Source organism: Odocoileus virginianus, chromosome 33, assembly GCF_023699985.2.
Source record: "Odocoileus virginianus isolate 20LAN1187 ecotype Illinois chromosome 33, Ovbor_1.2, whole genome shotgun sequence".
NCBI classification, from domain to species: Eukaryota; Metazoa; Chordata; class Mammalia; order Artiodactyla; family Cervidae; genus Odocoileus; species Odocoileus virginianus.
Genome location: NC_069706.1, coordinates 24,460,037 through 24,473,832, shown reverse-complemented (window position 1 = coordinate 24,473,832; position 13,796 = coordinate 24,460,037). Strand labels below are relative to the sequence as shown.

Sequence of the window (13,796 nt, the reverse complement as noted above, 5' to 3'; positions counted from 1 at the left end):
GGTATGTGGGGTCTTCCTAGGCCAGGGATTGAACCAGTGTTTGCTGCATTAGCAGGCAGATTCTTAGCCAATGGATCACCAGGAAAGCTTCAAAAATAGATGTTTTTACAGATCAGATTAGAGGGTGAATCTTACCCTAGTTGTCTGACTAGAATCACCTGGGGGCTTTGAAAACCCACTGATGTTTAGGCCTCCTGCTGACAAATTAAATCAGAATGTCTGAGGGTGGGCTTCCCAGGGCTGAGAATCACTTACGCTGGGTGACCTTTAGGATCCTTCCTGGCTTCCCTGGTGGCTCAGTTGATAAAGACTGTCTGCAATGCAGAGTACATCATGAGAAACGCTGGGCTGGATGAAGCACAAGCTGGAATCAAGATTGCCGGGAGAAATATCAATAACCTCAGATACACAGATGACACCACCCTTATGGCAGAAAGTGAAGAGGAACTGAAGAGCCTCTTGATGAAAGTGAAAGAGGAGAGTGAAAAAGCTGGCTTAACACTCAACATTCAGAAAATGAAGATCATGGCATCTGGTCCCATCACCTCATGGCCAATAGATGGGGAAACAATGGAAGCAGTGACAGACTTCATTTTCTTGGGCTCCAAAATCACTGCAGATGGTGACTGCAGCCATGAAATTAAAAGACACTTGCTCCTTGGAAGAAAAGCTATGACCAACCTAGACAGCATATAAAAAGCAGAGACATTACTTTGCTGACAAAGTCCATCTAGTCAAAGCTATGGTTTTTCCAGAAGTTGTGTATGGATATGAGAGTTGAACTATAAAGAAAGCTGAGCACCGAAGAACTGATGCTTTTGAACTGTGGTGTTAGAAAAGACTCTTGAGAGCCCCTTGGAATGAAGGAGATCAAACCAGTCCGTCCTAAAGGAAATCAGTCCTGAATATTCATTGGAAGGACTGATGCTGAAGCTCCAATACTTTGGCCACCTGTTGGGAAGAACTGACTCATTGGAAAAGACCCTGATGCTGGGAAGCATTGAAGGCAGGAGATGAAGGGGACGACAGAGGATGAGATGGTTGGATGGCATCACTGACTCGATGGACATGAGTTTGAGCAAGCGTCGGGAGTTGGTGATGGACAGGGAGGCCTGGTGTGCTGCAGTCCATGGGGTTGCAAAGAGTTGGACATGCCTGAGTGACTCAACTGAACTGAACTGAACTGCAATGCAGAAGACCCGATTTCGATCCCTTGGTCGGGAAGATCCCCTAGAAAGGAAAGTGGCAACACACTCCAGTATTTCTTGCCTGGGAGATCCCGTGGATAGAGGAGTTTGGTGGGCTGCAGTCCAGGTAGTTGCAAGAGTCAAACACGACTGAGCGACTGAATCCCCGTCATCCCCAGCTTTCTGCTTCCGTGGTTCGAGGAAGGTATGCTGCCCTCGGGTGGTGGGAACAGGCCACAGCTTCATGATCTTATTGACAAGCTTCAGTGTGAACAGCTAAGTGCACTTGTCTTCAGTTTTATACCCAAACGAAATCCCTTGTTCCACATATAGACTTAATAATGATTGTAAAAAACATTAACGTTTTAAGAACTACTTCTGAAAGCAATTAGCCAATATGTTAGTTTGATACCTTTCTCACAAGTGGTTAGCTAACTTTTATCATGGAACTAAGGCTGTAGAACCAAAAAAATCTCTTCTGAGTTTGGATTTTCATCATTAGACTTGTTGATGATTGATATATCCAGGCTTTCTTATGTCATCACTATTATTTTTCCTTAAACCTCAGCTTTGCCCTGCACAGGCAGTGTGGGCCAATTTTGACCATCTCTGCTCAAACATCTTCTGTTTGGTCTAATCCACATAGAGGAAGGATGCGTGAGAGTCATTTTATTTAGCCCCTTAGAGGATTTTCCCCATGTACACAGAGCTATGTTCTCAGAGATTTGCTTTCAGGACCCTGGTGCTCTGCAAATGGGAATAGATAGCTGGAAAAACTTTAGGGCATAGAGTTTGGAGCCTATGGACTTGGATTGAATGTGTCAGTTACTGTCTATGTGGTCTTAGGCAAGTCACTTCAGAGCCTCAGTTTGCTTGTCTCTAAAATAGGGATTCTCAGAACGACATTGCAGGCTGTTAAGGAATTAAAGAGAAAGCAAACATACTTTTACAATAAAACTACTCAACAAACTAGGAATATAAGAGAGCTCCGCCAGTTGATAAAGAGTATCTATGAAAGGAATATCTATGCGTGCGTGCTCTGTCATGTCCAATTCTTTGTGACCTCATGGACTGTAGCCCACCAAACTCCTCTGTCCATGGAATTATATATAGTATATATACATTCTTGTATACATCACAAGTACATTACAAGAATCCACTAAAAACTACTAGAATAAATGAATTCAGCAAGATTTCAAGGCACACGGTCAGAATAAAAGTCCATAAAAATATTTTAATTTCTTTTAGAATCAAAGAAAAAGAATAATTTCGATACACTGAGTTGGGCGAAAAGTTCATTCCAGTGTTTCCAGGTATTATGGAAAACCTGAACGAACTTTTGGGCCAACCCAAAATAATGTTAATGCATTAATCTTTAACCCATGCATTTGTAAAATATAATTTCTAATTTAATTTTTTATTGAGGAAGAGACCCCAAAGGCAAAAGAGCCTAGGGTCCACAAAGTCTTAATGGGGCCCTTGCTGCTTGTATGAATTTGACGGTAAAAATTTTCCCTCTCTAGTTTTGAGAGGAAAAATACAACGTAAAGAAAGTTTAAGGTGATGCATTCAAAACCCATGCATTCTTAAAGTGTTAGGCGCTCAATTGTGTCTGATGCTTTGTGACCCATGGACTGTGGCCTGCCGGGCTTCTCTGTCCATTGAATTCTTGAGGCAAGAATAGTGGAGTAGGTTGCCATTCCCTTCTCCAGGGAATCTTTCCTGACCCAGGGATCGAACCCAGGTCTCCTGCGTTGCAAACAGATTCTTAACTGACTGAGCCACCAGGGAACCCTGGGCGGGGAGGAGGTGGGGATGGGGTGTGGACGGAGAGGCTGATGGAGGCCAGTCCTGCGTCCACGTGAAGGAATCTGGGCTTGATTTTGGGATGGTGTTTTGAGCAAGAGTGTGTGTCCGTGCGTGTGTGCTTGTGACATAATGTGTGGTGTGAAAATACCCCTCCAGCTGCAGTGTGGAGAGTGGATCAGACAGAGGCCCAGGGAGCCCAGTGATGGCTTCTGCCCTCGTCCTGCTGGGCCTGGATGGGGTGGAGGCCGAGGAAAGGGCCACAGGGCTTTGAGGAGGTGCAAGTGACAAGGCTGGATGATTGTGCTGGGAGGTGACAGGAGGTGGCATCACAGCGGGGGCTGTTCAGTTGAGTTTGCATCTTTGCCATCCACATTCCTCAGGGCGTTGACTTTCTGGGAATTAAGGTTAGAGAAAGAGGCTGCTCAGGTTAGACATGCTTGGGCTGCCGCTCAGTCTGGGGCTCCTGGGAGGGGGAGAGGTGAAAGCCCGAAGCTCTCACTTCCTCTCATATTCTGAAAATCTTTCTTTTCTTTTTTTCCCCCCAAAGGTGAAAAATGCCGCAGTTTCATTGACCTGGCCCCGGCTTCAGAGAAAGGTAGGTGTGGCCCAGCTCAGGTGTGACAGCCGGCGCCCTCTGGGACACTTCCCGCAGCCCTGGGAGAGCCTGTCTGTTAGCACCTCAGGGTGGTGGTGTCCCAAAGTGCCAGGATCCTGTTGCAAAGCTCTGAGTTCCTTGAGTGGTCAGAGCAGTGGGAGAGGCAGGTGGAGGGTCCTCATCTTGCCCCCTGCCACTCTCCCCACCCACAGTGGGCGTGTGGTCCTGAGAATCCTTCTGCTTCTGCTACTTGTAGAGCATGCTGGGACTTTGGGGGAGGTAGGATGGGTGTGTGGAATTTAGGGTCAGGCAAGACAGTGCTGGGGGCATTGTCTCCCAGTGTAGGATTTGTCCTTGGAAGGGAGGGAAGCCAGATGTTCTATTTCTGTCATCTCACGGGTGTGGGGAGGTCCAGCCTGATTGGACACTGTTCTTCAGACAGGAGCCATTGATGTTCAGGGCCGAATATCAGAGATTTTGAGCCCAGTGACACTCAGATAGGATGACTGGGGGTAGCTGCAGCTTATGTAGGGGGCAGAGTAGTCAGGATTACGTTTAGTTGGAAGTAAAGTGTTAATAAGTATTAGTCACTCAGTTGTTTCTGACTCTGACCCCATGGACTGAACCTACCAGGCTCCTCTGTCCATGAGATTCTCCAGTCAAGAATACCGGAGTGGGTAGACATTCCCTTCTCCAGGGGAATTTTCCTGACCCAGGGATTGAACCCAGGTCTCCTGCATTGCAAGCAGATTCTTAACTGTCTAAGCCACCAGGTGACCCCAAATAACTGGCTTCAGTGGAGAAATGTGTTTATAGCTTTTATAAAGGTTTGAAATCCAGGGCGGATCTGCTCCATACAGTCCTCAGGGTCCCGGCACTTGAGGGCCCTCTCCAGCATCCTTTGTCCTCGTGGTCTAAGAGGGTGGTTAGAGCTCCAGCTGTCACATCTGTAGTCTAGGCAACAGGGTAGAGGAAGGGCAAGAAAGAATGGGCCAATCTTGCATGTCAACTGGGTCCCCAGAAGTTGGCCTATGACATGGGCTCACTTCCTCTTTGCCAGAACTTGATTATAGCTGCAAAGGAGTCAGGGAAATGAGATCGTAATCAGCGACCTTGGGCTCAGCTAAAAGTCAGGGGTTCTATCATTGTGCGGTGGGGGCAGGAGAATGGATACTGGAGGCTGTGCTGTTACAAGAACATAGGGCATGGCTGCCTCCCCACCTGCCTCCCCCCCCACCACCAAGGAGAACCCCTGCCAAGAGTGAACAGGTGTGCAGGTCCCTTTAGACAGCCTGGAGATTAGGAGAGGGCTCTGGTCCTGGGATTTGGGATTGGGAAACAGGCAAGGGTTCAGTCCTATGCATTGGAGTCCTGTATTTGTATACATCCTATTCAAATATGGAGGGCCTTGGTAGGCACTGTTGTTGTTCAGCCACTAAGTTGTGTCTGACTCTTTTGCGACCCCATGGACTGGAGCCTGCCAGGCTCCTCTGTCCATGGGATTTCCCAGGCAAAAATATTGGAGTGGGTTGCCATTTCCTTCTCCAGGGGATCTTCCTGACCCAGGGATTCAACCCATGTCTCCTGCATTGCAGGAGGATTCTTTACCACTGAGCCGCCAGGGAAGCCCTTGGCAAGCATGGGTCAGGGAAAATTAAGTCCAGGACATGTGGCCACCCACAGCCCCTGCTGGTAGGGCTGAGTTTGGGGTTTCCTTGCAGTGTCAGGAGGTTTAAGAGCCTGGAGGGCCGGGACTATAACCCTTCCAAGGTGTTGGCAGAGGTGGGGTAGGCAAGGGGGTGTGTGCCGTTGAAGCTGATGACATTCCTGTCTTGCACACAGTGTCCCCTTGGAGAGCTCTGGCCAGGTGACAGCTGGTGAGACTGAGGGGCCTGTGGTAGGAGGCCCGCGGTGCCCTCAGGCCCAAGACGAGGCTGGACTCCCCTGCTGAGCAAGCATGTGGCCGTGGGGAGTGCCTCCTCTGTTTCCTTTGATTCCCTCCCACACTCTGTAGCGACCCTTGTATTGCATCTTAGAAGTTAACACCTGCATGTAGCCTTGCCTGAGTTTTCGGGCTGAGCGACTCAGACTGTGCCTCTCAAACTGAGATCTCCAGAAAATACTGTGAATACAGCTGCCAATAAATGACTGATACTTGATTGATTGGATACCATGTGCCGGGCACTGGGCCATGCACTGTGAATGTATTAACTGGGAAGCCTCCCCTCAACCTTGTGAAGAAGGGGCTGACTTTCTCTCCCCACTTGACAGATGAAGAAACTGAGGCTTAGAGACATTAAGCCACCCACATCTCACATCTCATAAGGCAGGGGTCCCCACCCCCTGGGCCATGGATGGGTGCTGGTCTGTGATTAGGGACTGGGTCACAGCAGGAGGTGAGTAGCAGGTGAGTACTGTATTTATAGCTGCTCCCCATTGCTCTCATTACTGCCTGAGCTCTGCCTCCTGTCAGATCAGCATTGGCATAATAAATGTAATGCACTTGAATCATCCAGAAACATCCCTCCCCCAGACCCTTGGTCCGTAGAAAAATGATCTTCCACCAAATCAGTCTCTGGTGCCAAAAAGGTTGGGGATCGTGTCATAAGGGGCAGAGTGCACACTCCACACCCCACCCTTGTACTGCAGGTTACCTGTAGGCAACCTCTATGATGCCCATCCCATAATCCCCAAGGCCTTGGAGTTTCTGGGTCACCTCTGCTCCAGATCTGATTCCAGGAAGCATGACCATGTGTTGTTCTTCAGTCATTCAGTCATGTCTGACTTTGCAATCCCAGGGACTGCAGCACGCCAGGCTTCCCTGTCCTTCACCATCTCCTGGAGCTTGCTCAAATGCATGTCCATTGACTTGGTGATGCCATCCAACCATCTCATCCTCTGTCATCCCCTTTTCCTCCTGCCTTCAATCTTTCCCAGCATCAGGGTCTTTTCCAATGAGTTGGCTCTTTGCTTCAGGTGGCCAAAGTATTGGAGCTTCAGCTTCAGCATCAGTCCTTCCAATGAATGTTCAGGGTTGATTTCCTTTAGGATGGACTGGTTTGATCTCCTTGCAGTCCAAGGGACTCTCAAGAGTCTTCTTGGTGTGTGCACATGTAAATGTGTGTGCATGTCCAGTTGAGGGTGAGGGTGTGCTCCTGTGAGTGTGCACATGGGTCTTGTGTGTGTGCCTGCGTGCACACTGGTGGGTGAGTGGGGGCAGGGAGGCAGGTATGTGTGTGTGCATGTAGGAGTGTGTGGATGTATGTACATGGGCATGTGTGTCCATGTACAGCAGCAGGTGGGTTTCTCTTGCCTCCTGCTGGGGGCATCAGATCTTTATTTCTGCTTCTTTTACAAGGACCCAGGGCCCCAGAGAAGTTGTTTCTTTGTGTTTACTAGCCTTGTGATTTTACTTTCAGGGCTTGGCAGCCACGCCGAGGACCGTCCTTCTGTGTATATGAAAGTGTTTATAAGGAGGCTGAGTGGTCTGGTTTTGCAGACCAGTTTTCACGGACTCAGTGCCTCTCAAGCACTTAAGGTCTCCCTCGGGGCCAGAGGGGTTTGGTTGTGGCAGCTCGACGGCCAGTTCCCAAGCCTTTTGGCCCCTCCCAGGGGCACCTGCAGGAGTGAAGTGCTCCTAGACCCTCTGCGTGCTCCCCGAGTCCTCACCATGTTGACTGTCCATTTCACAGATGAGGAGCCTGAGCTGCAGAGAGGGAGGGATTGGTTCTGGGTCATGGTGATGTTGGAGCCCACGTGTGTTCTCTCCCTAAGCGCAGTCTTCTGCCAGACTGTGACTTCACCTGCTTCCCCTGTGACTTCCTGCCTGCTCTGCAAAATCCAATCATAATCATTAGTGTTAGGTGACACTAACAAGGACTGGCTTTCCTGCAGCACTTGCCATGTGCCAGGCACTGTTCTGAGAACTTTACACCCATTGGCTCATTTAATCCCCATTTTACAGATGAAGAGACTGAGGTCTAGAGAGTTAATTGACTTGCCCAAGGTCACATAGTTAGGACGCTGGGATTTGGACCTGAGCCATCTGGCTCTTAAATGCCTGGTTCTTCTGCTGAAAAGCTAGGCCTTTCGAGCCTGTGTGTGTTTGTGTGTGTGTGTGTGTGTGTTGAGTGTGTGTGATTGAGGCCCTTCTCAAACGGCCCCATCTTTGCCATTTTCTCCAATACTCTCCTGTCTGTCCCTCCCCTACTCTCTCCCCTGGCAAAATATGTGTCTGTCATCAGTGTTTTAACCATGGCATATTTTCGTTGGTTCTCCTGATCATTCTAGCTTTCTGCTTCATGTGGGAAATCACTTTCCATTTTAAACTAGCCTAAGCCACATCCGCTTTTCATCTGGATTCCTGCCACAGTCTCTTAACAGGTTACATCTTTTTATTTTTGCCCCCTGTTGCACTGGTAGCCAGCAGGATCTTTTGAAAGCGTAAATCATCTCATGTGGTTCCCTTTAAAACCCTCTTTTGGCTCCCATCTCGCTCAAAGGAAAAGTCAGCATTCTCATCATGGCCTGTGTGGTCTAGGGGATCCGGCCCTGGACAGACAGGAGCCCTTCTCCTGAGATCTCCCCCTGTCACCACACTTCAGTCTCCAGTATCTTTTTTTGTTGCTGTCCAGTCGCTAAGTCAGGTCTGACTCTTTGCGACCCCATGGACTGCAGCACGCCAGGTTTCCCTGTCCTTGACTGTCTTCTGGAGTTTGCACAAACTCATGTCCATTGAGTTGGTATTGCTATCTAACCATCTCATTCTCTGTCGCCCTCTTCTCCTCCTGCCCTCAGTCTTTCCCAGCATTAGGGTCTTTTCCAGTGAGTCAGCTCTTCGAATCAGGTGGCCAGGGTATTGGAGTTTCAGCTTCAGCATGTGTCCTTCCAATGAATGTTCAGGATTGTTTTCCTTTAGGATTGACCGGTTTGGTTTCCAAGGGACTCTCAAGAGTCTTCTCCAGCACCACAAAGTCCTTACTCTTTCTTGAGTCGGCCAAGTTAGTGTGTGCCGCAGGATCTTTGCACTTGTTTCCTGCTCCTGGAACACTGTTCTCTCAGTTCTTGGCACAGCTGCTTCCTTCTCATCACTCGAATGTCGTATCTTCAGGGCCACCTTCCTTTAACATCCTTAGAGCAGCCCTTCCTCTTGCCACGTTCTTTGCCTCTCCCTTCTCTGTTTGGTTGTCTTTACATCATATATGAAATGTGTCCAGTGCTTCTTTGATTAATAGTGGTCTCCCCTGACAGACTGTCAGTTCCATGAGGGCAGGAATTCTGTCTTATTTGTGACTCACTGTATCCTCAGGGCCCAGAGCAATGCTGGCAATATTGAATTAATCAAAATATAAACATTGATTTTTTTTTTTTTACTGTATACACATGTTATCAAAATTATAGCAATTCTTACATGTATAAATGAGAAATGAAAGTCTCTTATAAGCCCACCCTTAGATATTCACTGGTAATGGTTTGATTTGTTAGTCCTTGAAGAAGGATAGAAGGATGAAAGATAGGTAGGTAGATAGATAAATACACATATATGTGCACACAGACACACACACAAAGGCTTCTCTGGTGGTTCAGACAGTAAAGAATCCTCCTTCAATGCAGGAGACCCAGGTTTAATTTCTGGGTCGGGAAGATTACCCTGGAGAAGGGAATGGCTACTGACTCTAGTGGGTACTCTAGTATTCTTGTCTGGAGAATTCCATGGACAGTGGAGCCTGGAGAGCTACAGTCCATGGGATCGCAGGGTTGGACACGACTGTGTGACTAACATACACGCGCATACACACACACACATACAGTAAGTCCCCTACATATGTTCCTTCAAGTTTCAAACTTTCAAAGATGTGGACAAGCATTCCATCAGGGTCAGGCATGAGTGAAATTGTAGCCTTCCCTCCATCTCCTGTTGCTGACGACCCTTCGGCTCCACTGTCTCCCACCTCCCCTCCCTCCTCTGGTCAGTAGCTCTTCTTGCCCGTTCACTTGATGCCAGCCCCTGTGTGCCAGCTATTGTACTGTGCTTTTCAAGGCACTGTACTGTGAGATTAAAAATGTTTTATTTTCTGTGTTTGATTTTTGTGTATTATTTATGTGAAGAGTATTATAAACCTATTACAGTATAGGACTATATAGCTGCTTGTGTTAGTTGGGTACCTAGGCAAACTTTGTTGGACTTATGAACAAATTGACCTTAGGAATGTGCTTTCAGAATGAAACTCATTTGTATGTAGGGGACTTACTGTATACTTATATATCTGTATAAAATTGTAGATTGCTTTTTATAGCAATACAATAGAACTCACCTTCATCTTTTGGAACAACTGTGTAATAGCCCATCACATAGAGACAGTTTATTTAATCAGGCCTTGTAGCTGGACATTCAGATTATATCCCCGGTACACTTTGAGAACCTTGTATCATAGCTGAATAATAGCAACCTGTCCACACATCTTTCTCCCTTACAAGAACGGGGCCCTCCAGCGCTCAGCCCGGGAGGGCTCAGGAGCCCTGCTGGCAGAGCAGAGTAATAGGTTCTCTGACAAAGATCTTCCCAGCAGGCCATGGGAGGCACAGGAGGAGGAATGAAAGATGGTTGAGCAGTTTATGAAGATGAAACGTGCAAATGCAAATAAACAGCAACGTTTGTGTGTTGTGAACTTGATATTTACAATGCACGGGAAAAACTTCCTAATCTTCGGCTTCAAACTTCCCTTCTCTCTCCAAATCTCAGTCTCTTATTCCCTGGGGCCAGATTACCAAATAATGTGACGATCTGGGTAACTGTCAAGCCTAGCATGTTGGTCAGCAATAGTCACCGTAATGCTGTATAACTAACCATCTCCAAACTTGTTGGCACTTAGCATTTATTTATTTTTTTTTTTTGCTTGCATGTCTGGGATTGACTTAGGTCTAACTGATGTAGACTGTCTGAGTTCCAGGATGTAGACTGGGCTGAAGTCTGTTCCATGTATGTTCATTTTAGGGACCAGGTAGTTGTTCAGTCACTCAGCTGTGTTCGACTCTTTGTGACCCCATGGGCTGCAGCATTTCAGGCTTCCCTGTCCTTCACCATCTCCTGGAGCTTGCTCAAACTCATGTCCATTGATTCGGTGATGCCATCCAACCATCTCCTGCTCTATTGCCCCCTTCTCCTCCCACCTTTAGTCTTCCCCAGCATCAGGGTCTTTTCCAATGAGTTGCCTCTTCGCATTAGGTGAGCTTCATTCTCAGCCTCGGGGCCAGGTAGAGGGAACAAAAATGCAAGGTGGCTAACTGCACAAGCACATTTAAAACCTTTACTTGCCTCCTATCTGCAAACATCCTATTGGCTAAAGCAAGTCATGTGGTTGCAAACAACATCAATGGGGCAAGATATGCATGACCCATTCGGAGGGTAGGATGGAGTGGGAATAAATATTCGCTGAACGATAGTCTAATCACCAGGGTCACCACCCCTGGGTCTGACCACAGGCCTTAAGGATGATTGGCAGCTGGTTGTGCTGAAACTGGCCCAGCTGGATTTCTGGAGGTATATGTGTAGGGATGACTCATTTTCAAAAATTGTATTTATTTTTATTTTTGGCTGTGCTGGGTCTTTGTTGCTTTGCACGGCTGGCTGCAGTGAGCAGGGGCTCCTCTCTAGTTGTGGTGCTTGGGCTTCTCGTCGTGATGGCTTGTCTGTCTTGTTGTGGAGCACAGTCTTTAGGTGCGTAGGTTTCAGTACTTGTGGCTCGCTGAGTCCGAGAGCTCCGACTCAGTAATTGTGGTGCATGGGCTTAGTTGCTCCACAGCGTGTGTTATCTTCCTGGACCAGGGATGGATTCCATGTCCCCTGCATTGGCAGGCAGAGCCACCAGGGAAATCCTGAGGGTGACTCATTAATTTGCTTATCAAGGTCTCCTCTGTTTATTGTCATCCCAAAGTGACTTATTTATTTGTCTCAAAGTGCCCTAAATGCTTGGGGGGAGGTAACGGCTGTTCATTCCCTCACCAACCAACCAACCAGTTGAGCCGCCCCTGTGTGCCAGTCATCTGCACACAGGGCTTCCAATTCAACACAGATTTTCTGAGCACCTACTATGATCCAGGCTGTGGGCTAGGCTTTGGTCAGGGGTGTGTGGGGATGAATGAAGTGAAGGTCACTGCCCTATAGGAGTGGAAGACAGCTACATAAATGGTGATCGGGCATCGTGGAAGGGCTCCAACTGAGGGACAAAGAGGATGCCACCTTCCAGTACAGAAGGCCAGGGACATGATGGTTGCCACCTTTGATCCTGCTGCAGGGGGATGGGGTCCATGAGGAGTCTGTCCTTTTCTTTTATTAACTGCCCCCATCCCTCGGTAGAGATCTATCCTGTCACTTGTCAAGGTGTGGTGTGGGGAAAGTTCCCAGCTTCTGAATCTGAGGTTGGAGCTCCCACTCAAAGGTGGGTGGGTTCTCATTGTGAATGAATGAATGAAGAATGAGTGAAGGAAGGAAGGAAGGAAGGAAGGAGGGAATTGAGCCTGTCATGATTCATATTTGCCATCAAGGCTGCACCAGTAACCACCCACTGTGATTCTTCAATGCCCATCCATATACACCTCGGAGTGCTGTGTAATCTATAACTGCTCCCAGCAGCATAGATGCTGGGCAAATGAAGCCAGATTCACAGGAACCCATTGTACGTGATTCCATTTGTATAAAACTGGAAAATAGGCAAAACAGATCTTTGCTGTCAGAAGCCAGGACAGAGATTGTCCTTGAAGAGCAGGTGTGACTGAAAGGGAGCCCGTGGAGGGCTCTGGCAGCTGGCGAGGTTCTGTTTCTTAATCCGGGTGCTAGTTACACACTAGCTAGATATGTTCAGTTTATGAAAGTTCATCAAGCTGTCCTTTTGTGATCAATGCTCTTTTCTGTATACTTCCATAAGAAGTCAAGCAAAAAATTCCCACACTGAATTCTAAATTATCTTTCTAAAGTGAAAATCCAGCTCCATCAGCCTCCTGCTTAAAAGCCTTTCCTGGCTCGCAGACATACACCATGTAACAGGACCTTCATGTTCTAACGTGTGCCTGTTCCTCCCACCTCCTACAGTCCCTCATGTGGGTCTTGTACATTTCTCCCCAAACTCTCCATCATCTCTCATGCCTCTGTGCCTTTGCATATTCTCTTCCCTCTGCCGACCTGGCAAACTTCTGTGTGTCCTTTAAAACCCAGTTGAGACACGATCTCTTCTGAAGGTACTCAGGCTTCCTAGATGGCTCAGCTGGTAAAGACCCCGCCTGCCAATCCAGGAGACGCAAGAGACACGAGTTCGATCCCTGGGTCAGGAAGATCTCTTGGAGAAGGAGATGGCAACCCGCTCCAGTATTCTTGCCTGGAGAATCACATAGACAGAGGAACCTGGTGGGCCACAGGCCATGGGGTCTCAAAGAGTTGGACTTGATTGAGTGTGCGCGCACACACATGGGGCTCGTCTTATTGGAACCCATCACTCTGCCTTGTGGTGATCTCCTCCGCCAGACTAGACACTCCCTGAGGACAGGCACTGCATCTTCTCTAGACCTCTAGTGGTTCCTGTGCTGCCATGGAGTTGGCACACAGCAAGAATTTAATAGAGGTTTGTTGAATGAAGGAAGAAAGGAAAGAAAGAGGGAAGGAAGGAACGAGGGCCATGTTTTAGACACTGGGTGTCCCATCTGGTTTTGGAGACCTGAATCTCAACTCCGGAAGCTGTGGTCTCCTCCGTCCCTCCTGGACTGAGTTGTGTTTGAAGGCATCTCTGCCTGCTTCCTGCTCGTGTTTCCCAGAGAGCTGGGATTTCTGGCAGCCACCAGCTGGCAATTTCTGTGAAACAATCTCCAAAGCTTGTAAGTTTCATTTGTTTAATATTTCAGCAATGTGTAACAAGGTGGTGGCTCCGCGACCACAGTCCCGAGTCTTGCGTGAGTCATTTCTCACTTGAGTTCCCATAATTGTCTCTTGTTGGTTCCCTCAACCTCTCTGTTCTCCGTCTGAAATCGATTTACAATTCTGCTGCTCACTTAATTTATTTAGTGCGTTTTATTGATTTATGCCATAGAACTGAAACGTGCATAGATCAGAACATGCTGAAGGGAAGGGAGAGAAGAACCAGCTTCCACAGCTGCCCAGACTCTGACAATAGAGCTGCGAGCGGGTCACCCACCGGCTGCAGCCTGAACAGAGTCGC

General features: G+C 48.0%; 1 protein-coding gene across 4 annotated transcripts in view; it reads left to right on the top strand.

Moving 5' to 3' along the window:
* The window catches only part of GSG1L (GSG1 like), a 256,025-nt gene that overhangs the window by 85,581 nt on the left and 156,648 nt on the right, over positions 1-13,796 (top strand). For 3 of the 4 annotated variants that reach the window (XM_070461126.1, XM_070461125.1, XM_070461123.1), the window contains exon 2: positions 3,544-3,591. The exons of the other annotated variant lie outside the window; for it this stretch is intronic. In XM_070461126.1, the coding sequence (XP_070317227.1) occupies positions 3,544-3,591 (48 nt within the window). The remainder of the gene's footprint in view (positions 1-3,543; positions 3,592-13,796) is intronic. 4 annotated transcript variants of the gene reach the window in all.